Source organism: Peromyscus leucopus, chromosome 8b (assembly GCF_004664715.2).
Source record: "Peromyscus leucopus breed LL Stock chromosome 8b, UCI_PerLeu_2.1, whole genome shotgun sequence".
Lineage (NCBI taxonomy): Eukaryota > Metazoa > Chordata > Mammalia > Rodentia > Cricetidae > Peromyscus > Peromyscus leucopus.
The window spans coordinates 65,552,520-65,562,764 of NC_051086.1; the positions used below are offsets into that span (position 1 = coordinate 65,552,520).

The 10,245-nt window shown below is 45.6% G+C and overlaps 1 protein-coding gene across 1 annotated transcript; it reads left to right on the forward strand.

Moving 5' to 3' along the window:
• Positions 1-1,998: 1,998 nt before the first annotated feature.
• LOC114691549 (C-C motif chemokine 7-like) lies at positions 1,999-3,980 on the forward strand. The gene is made up of 3 exons (XM_028866978.2): positions 1,999-2,278; positions 2,976-3,087; positions 3,447-3,980. Exons 1-3 carry the CDS (start codon positions 2,035-2,037, stop codon positions 3,550-3,552), a joined length of 462 nt encoding a protein of 153 aa, XP_028722811.2. The 5' UTR covers positions 1,999-2,034; the 3' UTR covers positions 3,553-3,980.
• Positions 3,981-10,245: the final 6,265 nt, after the last annotated feature.

A 10,245-nucleotide genomic window follows, 5' to 3' on the forward strand; every position in this document is an offset into this window, starting at 1 on the left:
CTGGCTAGCCAGAAGACCCTGGTGATCTTCTTGTCTCTCCCTCCCCTAAACGGGGATTTCAGGTGTTTACCACTTTGCTCAACTTTGAGGTGGGTTCTGAGGCTCAAAGTCAGGTTCTCCTGCTTGCACTGCATGCTCTTTACCAACAGAGCCCTCTCTCCCACCTCAATGCTTGGGTTTCTTCCAGTTTTGCTTAGTGAGCATCTATTATACCTTATTCCTAGTCCTGTTGCATACAAGTGAGTTGGGTACAGATCAATGAGTCATTGTTTTAAGAATAATCATCAGTTTTTACTGAGAACTATAAAATTCACTTTTTAAAGAATTCATTCTTCCACTTAACTTTTAAAACAGTGCCAGAAAGACAAACCACAAAATTCACCATAATTTTGACCTTTCAGGATAGTTTATGGAATTAATGTTGACATACCTAACATCATTGAACCACAGACCCCTAGGCCATTTTCACCTTGTAAAACCCAAATGACATGCTCACAAAATAACTCTCCCTTTCCTTCTTTGCCCACTATTTTTATTTACAGTAGGAAGATTGGAACCCAGAGTCTTGTAAATGCTATGCCAATTCTCTACCACCAAGCTAATAAGGACCAGCCCTTATTTTGATGTAAGTACTATAATGGGTGATGGTTTTGATTTGGATTTTCCTTTTCATTCTTGTTTATTTACATATAAGGACTTGACATTGAACTCAGGGCCTCACACAATCTTCCAGTGACTAGTGATGTGGAATGTGTTTTTCTATACTTGTTGTCTGTCGTCCCTAAAGAACATTCATTGATATTTTTTGCCCCTTTTCAATTTAGTTTGTGTAGGGGGGTGGGGAGGAGGGGTGGTTGGTTAGCTGCTGAGTTGTAGGAATTCTTTTTATTAGTTGGATGATAACTCCCAACTAGTTGTCTATCCTCTGTGAATGTGTTCTCTCAATCCAAAGTTGGATTCTCACATGGCTGCTTGATTAGTGCTTAGGTTTCTGTCTTTGCTATGAGCCCTGGGCAAGTGCTCACGCCTAGCATGTTCTACATCCCCAGACTCTGGACTTTTTGACATGATGTCTCACTCTGTAATGTAGATTGGCCCCAGATTCACAATCTTCCTGCCTAGCCTCTCATGTGCTGAGGGCTGACATTAAAGATACATGCCACTGTACTCAGCTTGACTTCTCTGTGTTCTTTTACTTAGAAAAGGCATTTTCACAGCTAATGGGATATTTTGAAAACCACAAAATTCCAAGATGCCCGTGTGTTGTGTCATTCAATAATTCCTCCAGACAGTATTTCCAGGGAGGGAACTCAGGCCCTTGCCCTTTCCAAGTAGTCTCTCTGCTACTGTCTTACAGACTTGGTTTTGCAGAGTGGTTTTAAAAACATGTCTGAAGGTTCTTTTACATTCCCTTTCTAACAGGTGTTGTTTATGCTCCTGGAGACTTTAAAGCATCCTGTAAAATATATGGTCTTCACAGTGGAATGCGGAGAAATGGGGAGAGGAAGCAACCAAAGAACATCATCCGGTCCAACATACAGCTGTTTAAGTGTACCGGACTTGGAGTGAAGGCTTTGGAATGATCCTCAGCTTCAACCATCATCCACCTACAAAGATGTGAAGGATCCTAAGCCAGTGCTGCCTAGCTGAGTCCACCCAACCTTCCTATCCAAAACCCAAGCATATTTGAAAACTATATTAGACACAAGGATTTGAGAAATTCTTTTTTTTTCTAACATTTTTATCACTCCACTTTCCTCTGAGATTTGAAAAGCTACCCAAACTGTCCTTCTTTGAGTGCATTTTAAAATCCAGCCCAAATTTTAGTGCCTGTTTCTGGACTTGGGGGTCCTAAGGATGTTGGTTGAAGGAGGAAATGAGAATCCCGTGGTGACATTGTCATCTTTGTTTCCTTCCTCATTCTACAGAAAGTATTCCTTTCATGGGATCTGAGCTGATAGGAACAGCCAGAATTCACAATACAGCATTCTATCTGGACAGAGTCACCACCTCATCTCCCATTCCTGGTATTCAATGGAAATTGGACAGCCTCAAATCACACCCTCCTGTGATTCATTCCAGATGAAGATCCCTCCCTATTTGCTGCCTATAAAAGAGGAGGTGGAGCTGCCCGAAAAGCAGAGACCAGGCCAGCTCAGAGTCTGCCAGCTCTCACTGAAGCCAACTCTCACTTTCTCCACCATGCAGATCTCTGCCATACTTCTGTGCCTGCTGCTCACAGCGGCTGCCTTCAGCATCCACATACAGGCCCAGCCAGGTAAGAATGGCCTTGCCTCCTTCCCCCTGGAGCATGCTGTTGCTTCTCTGTATTTTCATGAGCCATTACAGAATGCGGGTTACCCCTAGTCTCGTCTTACAGGCTTTGCCAAAGGAAGGCAATAGAAAGAAGGAGGCCAGCCCAGGGCCAGAGCCAGACTTGAATCTGGTCCCTCCAGTACTCATTTGTGGAAACAAGCTAGTTCCTGCTCTGCTGCTTCTCTAGTGATGGGGCTCGGTGGCATGAGAGGGGCCTGGGGTGGGGTGTGTTCTCAGGTAGAAGAGGGAAGGGGAAGAGCCCCAGGGTCTAGTGTGTGCTTCAGGCAGCCCAGCTTCCAGCAACAGCGGCTCTGCACGGGCTGCTGTCTAAAAGATGCTCACAACTAGACACAAAGTTTTCTAATCCCAAAGCGGGGAGTCACAACTAGGGTCTTCTTACTCTAAGGAACTGAGTCATTATCCTAACGGTTTCTAGTGACAGCCAGAGTTGTCATCAGCTCGTTTTGCCCCTGTTGACTGGCATACTAGTGAGAAAGAATTGAGGGGTCATACTAGAGAGGGAGAGATACTATACTAGGGGTGGCAACTTCTCTTTTTGTCTTTTCTTACCTGCTTGGCTGTTTCCTACCACCCCATTCATCAAACCTGAGTGACCTAGAATCCACCATGGAGAACATTTTCTTGTTCTTTCATTGTAGATGGGATCAATTCATCCACGTGCTGCTATGTCAAGAAACGAAAGATCCCCACGAAGAATCTCGAGAGCTACAAGAAGATCACCAGTAGTCACTGTCCCTGGGAAGCAGTCATGTGAGTACATACCACCTGCCTTCATCCCTCAGTGTGCAGTTATCCCCAAAGGCAGTGGACAGGACTGCACACTCAATGCATGGAGACCCTAACGCAAACTCAGATAGCTTTCAATGGGAAAGGGGAAACCCACCACTCTCTCCAGAGCCACCAGTTCAGGACTTCCCTCTCCATCCAGGAGCCAGGGCAGGGGGCGGGGCTTACCTTTGGCCAGTGAGGACTGCATCTTTCCATTAGGCCCTTCCTTTGTCTTACCTTCTTCCTCCTCCCTCCCTGGGGTAATGCCATCATTTGGGGTAATTCCCCAGGCAGGGACTCACAAAACAAGTTACATATTTAACAGAGCACTCTTCCCACAGCTTCAAGACCAAGAAGGGTATAGAAGTCTGTGCTGAAGCCCAGCAGCAGTGGGTCCAAGATGCCATGAAGTACCTGGACCAGAAAACCCAGACTCCAAAGCCTTGAAGAGTCATGCCTGAACAGAAATCAACCCAGGAGACAAGAAACGAAAAAATCTGCACCCTTGTTTTTTCTGAGGACTGTGCTGAGATGGACTGATTGTATCTCTAAGAGACAGGAGCTGTCTTTAGGAATGTGAAACTGTCATGCTTAAGGAATTATCACTAATTATTAATATTTTATTTAATTTGCTATGTACTTGGATGTGATTTGAATGTAAAGCCCTGGACACCCTGTCACTTTAATGTTGTGTTACCTGCAGAAGGCTTTCCCCCATTTACTTTGCATCAGTATCGTGAAGGGGCCTTGCAAGAATCAGCACCAAGATTTTATAAAAAAGTATTTAGGATGAAATCATAATGTTATGATACTGTGGAATTTTTATATGTATAACTATTGAATTTCCATATAAAATATATTTTTGTATAAAATCCTATCTTTGATGTTGTTGCTGTTTTTTAAGGAACAAAGCAAAGTTGGAGGCATGAGCAGAGTGGCAAGGCGCAGGGCATGGGTGCAGAGGGGGGGGAGTCATAGATGAGCAGGGCATGGGTGCAGAGGGAGGGGGTTGTAGATGAGCAGGGCATGGGTGCAGAGGGAGGTGGTCATAGATGAGCAGGACATGGGTGCAGAGGGAGGTGGTCATAGATGAGCAGGACATGGGTGCAGAGGGAGGGAGTTATAGATGAGCAGGGCATGGGTACAGAAGGAGGGGGTTATAGATGAGCAGGGCATGGGTACAGAGGGAGGGGGTTATAGATGAGCAGGGCATGGGTGCAGAGGGAGGTGTTCATAGATGAGCAGGGCATGGGTGCAGAAAGAGGGAGTCATAGATGAGCAGGGCATGGGTGCAGAAAGAGGGAGTCATAGATGAGCAGGGCATGGGTGCAGAGGGAGGGGGTTGTAGATTAACAGGGCATGGGTGCAGACGGAGGGGGTTATAGATGAGCAGGGCATGGGTGCAGAGTGAGGTGTTCATAGATGAGCAGGCATGGGTGCAGAGGGAGGGGGTTGTAGATGAGCAGGGCATGGGTGCAGAGGGAGGGGGTTGTAGATGAGCAGGGCATGGGTGCAGAGGGAGGGGGTCATAGATTAGCAGGGCATGGGTTCAGAGGGAGGGGGTCATAGATGAGCAGGGCATGGGTGCAGATGGAGGGGGTTGTAGATTAGCAGGACATGGGTGCAGAGGGAGGGGTTGTAGATGAGCAGGGCATGGGTGCAGATGGAGGGGGTTGTAGATTAGCATGACATGGGTGCAGAGGGAGGGGGTTGTAGATTAGCAGGACATGGGTGCAGAGGGAGGGGTTGTAGATGAGCAGGGCATGGGTGCAGAGGGAGGGGTCATAGATGAGCAGGGCATGGGTGCAGAGGGAGGGGGTTGTAGATGGTAACCCTGGGTCTTTTACTCTAAGCTGAGCTTAGTTGCGAAAGCCAGGCAGGCTGAGGCCAGACAAAACCAGGTCCAGTTTTGCCTCTAACATCAGCCTAACCACTTTACCAGACACCTTTCCACTTCCCAAAGCTGTGGCTTTTCACACAGTCTCTTACTGCACCAGACTCTATCTGTCTGGTCTCCTCACAATCCCACAGTCCCTCCAGTCCAGAATATTGCAAACATCTCCATCTTTGAGACTGGAGATACTGGACCAACATGACCTTGTAAATTCCCTTCCACATCTGGGAACCATGGGTCTTCAAACAGTTCTATCTCTGCCTTTCAGAAGGGGCAGGGAAAAGTAGAGATCGGGCACCTAGTACAAGATTCTGACAGACCCCCTGCGCCTTCACGCTGAGCCTCTATTAAAGCCTCTGGTAGAAACAGAAGGTGTCAGGAGAGAGCCAGCACCTTCAGTACAAGCAGCCAATGCACCAGTGACCATGCACCACAGCTCCAGCCAAATCTCACAGAGCTTTCTTCCTCACCTGCAGCTGCCAATCAGTCCTCATCTTAACACAGCAACAAACCATGCTGCAAATCTTAAAAGAGCCACCAGGAGGCAGACTAGCCTCACCCAAATTATCATCTTCATTACATTTGTATAGTGGTGTTGGAAGGGACGGAATACATATTAAACCACAGTGATATTCAACAAGCTCTGTGGTCAATGTTAATCAGAGCATCAGTGGATGTACAGTTCAGAGGGAAGGGACACCCTGTGCCAAGGCCAAAAGAATCAGCGCACAATACCTATGCCAAACTTAGCACCTTCTCTTCCTCTTCTTCACTTTCTTCTTCTTTCTCTTCTTTTGTTTCTCTTTTATTGGATTGCTTGTTTCATTGATTTCTTTCCTTTCTGTTTTTTTTAAACTAAGTATTGTGTAGCCCAGATTGGCCTAAAACTCAATATGTAGCAAAGAATGATCTTGAATTCTGATCCTTCAACCTCTACCTTCGGAGTGTGGGATTATAGGTATGGACACTACATACAGTTTTTGAAGTGCTAAGGATCACATCCAAGGCTTCCTGCATGTCAGGTAAGCACTCTACCCACCTAGTGAGATACACCACCAGCCTCGCTCTTCATTGTAAGGAATTAAAAAAAAATCTTGTTTATCTTCATCTGTGCACAGGTTCCCTTGTCTTCTTAACACATGAATAATTAGAGAGAAATCCCAAATTATGACCAGAAAGGGGGTGATCCAAAGCTGGGCATGGAGGTCAGTGGAATCCAAAGATTAGCTGGGTTGTAACCACTAATGTACCTAGTGGTCTTGGGTGGTTCCTAACCTGACAGGTCTCTATAAGTGAGAGTGTGTACACTAGTTCCACAGCCCTCACACTGGCACTAGCACCACTTACACATTCAGAATAAAAACATAACAAACATAATCCATCACAGATGCCCGAGTACCACCACCAAAGATACCAGTTGGGAGTGGTGGGTGGAGAAGATGGTCCCTTTGGCCTTCTAGGGAGTTCTCCTACAGGTCTGGGGATCATTGAGAGGATACACTTGAGGGTCCCTCGTGTCCTTTCTATATTTCAGGACTTCTCCTGTCATCTCTGGTTTAGACATGAAGGGTGTGATTTAACTGAAATCCCCCTCTTGTCCTAAAGTGGCAGAGACTGTGAGTACCCACCCTACATCCATGGGCCCTTCCTCAATCTCTAGCACAAATTGTGTTTAATTGGTGGCCATGCATCTAAATGCCAACTAACTGGAATTGAAGTGATATAAGCTAATTCAGTCCCTGAAAAACACCTACACTTCTAGCCTTGTGTCCCTAGGATCAAGGTACCCTGGGGTCAATTTCTGGTGGAAGAAGTTCATGCCTCTAAGCTATTGGTCATTGCTTAGGAGAGCCACATACTCTATTTCAAACTGTGACCTGAGAGAAAATGAGTATTTGTTATGTCAAGGCCCTGATTAACAGATGGACAGCTGCCATGATCACGTTCCACCATCAAAAAACCCAAAACAGTGAATAATGATGATGCACAATTATAATCCAGCATTTAGGAGGCTGATGCAGCAGGATTGCTGTAAGTTCACAGCCAGTTGGGCTACACAGTGAGTTCAAGGTCAGCATTGGGATATGTAGCAAAACCCTGCCCCCTCCCCCACCAAAGTAAAATAAATTAAATAGAAAATCTGTAACAAACAGCATTCTTCAGAGTGCTGACATTCTGCTGTGGAACAAGCTGATGCCTCAGGTTGGAAAGATAGAGGCCCATGTTCCAGAGCCCCAAAGCTGTCAGGGCTTGTTCACAGAAATCTTAGCTCCAAAGGGCAACTTTGCAAAATCATGTGTTGATAGTGTGCTGATTGCTTCTGTCTGCATCTGTATTGCTATAAGGAAAACAGTTTAGGAAAGAGCTGGCTCTCCTTGAGCTACATGCAAGAGAATACAGCTCACAAATTCAAGATTTCTACTGCAGGAAATGGAATCTATGTGTTGGTACAAATCTCTCTTCCTCTGTCTCTGTCTCTCTCTGTCTCTGTCTCTCTGTCTCTGTCTCTGTCTCTCTCCTTCTCCCACTCTCTCATGAAAAAACCTCCACTGGATGAAGTGACAGGGTAAGAAGCAGATAGAAAGTATAGCTTTGTTATGCAAGCCTAATGTCTCACCAAGAAGTGGAAAATGAGACATACATTTAGAAACTGGCTGAGTACCAAGAGGAGAAACCTCCAAAGTCATGGACAAACTCATACTAAATTATCAATGAAACCATGAGTGAGCCCAGACCCATTGACCTACTGCCAATTCCACATGAGCACCCCAAAGCTGCAGAGCACCACAGGGATGAATAACATTCATCGAGGGCCTTGTGAAGGAATGCTAACCAATGGAGTGAGGGACCAAGTTGTGTAAGCCACTTTCAGACCTAGTCCCTACTAACAGCCCATACTTCAAGTTTCCCCCCCTATCAATGGTGACTCAAGGATTAGACTGTGCCTCGTCTCCCGGGGCCTCCACAAATTGAGGTGTGTAGAATATGACTAGCTCTCACACTAACATCAGCATCACTTAGATACTTATAAACAAAACACAAATATGAAAATATCAGCAACAAAGATTCCAACAGGGAGTGAGTGTTGGGCGGAGAAGTTGCCCCTTGCCTGAATGAAGATATGTGAATCTAGAATTTCTTTTAAAAGGCAAAACCAAAGCACCAGAGCTTGACAGGGACAGCGTGGGCTGATTCTTCGGGGGCTATCGTCAACACCCTAGTCAACAGCTGCCAAGGGGAAGAAAAGAAAATGAAGGATGTCACCAGGGCAACCAAAGGTCAGGATAAAAAAGACAGAAGAGCATTCTCAGAGGGAAGAGCCAAGCCTTGAAGAGCTGCGGGCTTACTGCTGAGCCCTGTCAATCATGGAGCTGGATACACTATACGTTCCTTCTAAAACCTGACACACTATGTACAGATGACTTGTTGCTTTGGCACACAGGGCACTGGACAAGGTGGATCCAGATCCTCATCTGTCAGAGAGGATCAGCCATCACCAAGGGACCCTACACACTTAAGGTGATGCTGTGTCACTATAGAAATTGAGCCATTTCTCTTAGGGATGGGTTAATTGTGGAGATGTTAGATGTTAATTGTTAGCTCCACAGGGGCTAGATCCACAGAAAAGGCGAACTTCTATGTGTCTGTGAGGAAACTGCTAGATTAGGTTAACTGAGATAGGAAGGCCCACCCAAAATGTGGGCGGTACCATTGCATGGGTTGGGGTTCTGGACTGAATAAAAGGAAGAAAGTGAACTGAGCACCAGGGTTCATCTCTCTCTACTTGCTGATTGCAGATACAATGTGATCAATTGCCTTATGTTCCTTCCACCATGGCTTGGCCGCCATGATGGATTAAGCCCTCACACTGTGATCCAAAACAAACCAGTTGTTTATTATCGGGCACTTTGTATCATCAATGAGAAAAAATGGCTACTACAGCCATGTTCTACCTGTGGGACATGAGGGAAGGACAGACTGATAGAAATGCACTCCTCAACAGACATTCATGGGCCCCTCTTAATTCGTTAGTCTACAGACACACCAGAGTCCCATGAGGAGTCAAGGTCCATGGCATGCAGGCAGAAGTGATGCAAGTTGCTTCCATGCCTGGCTCTGTAAGCTGTGTCTCAGGAAATATAGACCATCAGTTCCAGGTGGTTGTGGTGGGTTTCATTTGTCCTAAATCTCTGAAGCACTATTTTGGAGAAAATAAGCTGATAGAGCATCACCTGGCTGCAATGCAGCCACAAGCAGGTGTTGTTGAGATCAGGCAGAGATTGGTACGGTTGTTACTGGAGGACTGGCCAGTATGACTGCGACCAAAGGGTTCAGGAATCTAGCTGCTGTGCACCTCAGGGACCCACCTTTGTCCAAGAGGAGAGTTGATAGCCACAAAGAGTTATGTGAAATCATGAAACAAAGAGCATTTCAAATAAAACATCTGGGGCTAGGGAGATGGCTAAGCGGTTAAGATCACTTGTTGCACAATCCTGAGAACAGGAACTTGGATCTCAACACCGGAATAACAAGTCATGTATCCCCCTCAGTGCCTGTAGCCCCAGCTTCAAGATGGGGTGTTGCAGAGACAGGAGGATCATTGGGACATCACAGCAGAGAAAACACGGACCTTGTGTTCAAGGAGAGACTCTGCCTCAAAGGAATAGATGAAGAGTGAGAGAGAAGGACACCTCCATAGACCCACAAGTGCACACAGCACACACACACACACACACACACACACACACACACACACACACACACACAAATAAATATTTTTTTAAAGAAATAAGTTCATGTTTTAGTCAAGCCAATCCTTGGAAAGGGCCTCCCTTTCAAAAATGGTTTCACAGAAAAGGAAAATTATTTGATTTCTTGAAGTCCCTACTTTCCTCTTCTAAAAGTGTTCATAATTAGAAAACCTGCTGCCTGGGTTGGTGTAGACTTTGCATGTTAATGTTGTAATAGCTTTCTATTCCCTAGATACAATGTTAGACTTTTATGCTAACATTGATGTTGGGCTCATTTTCTTTAAAAAAAAAAAAAAACCAGCAGAAAACTTTCGGCATGGCCTCAGAGACTCTTGGGAACAGAGGTCCTTCTTTGACCCTGTTTTTTACAAGGTTAACCCGAATGTTCTGTTGCTGTGGTAAACATCATGGCATAAAAACAAAACAACAACAACAAAAAACCACTTAAGGCAGAGAATATTTACATAGGCTTATACTTCTGGGTTACAACCCATC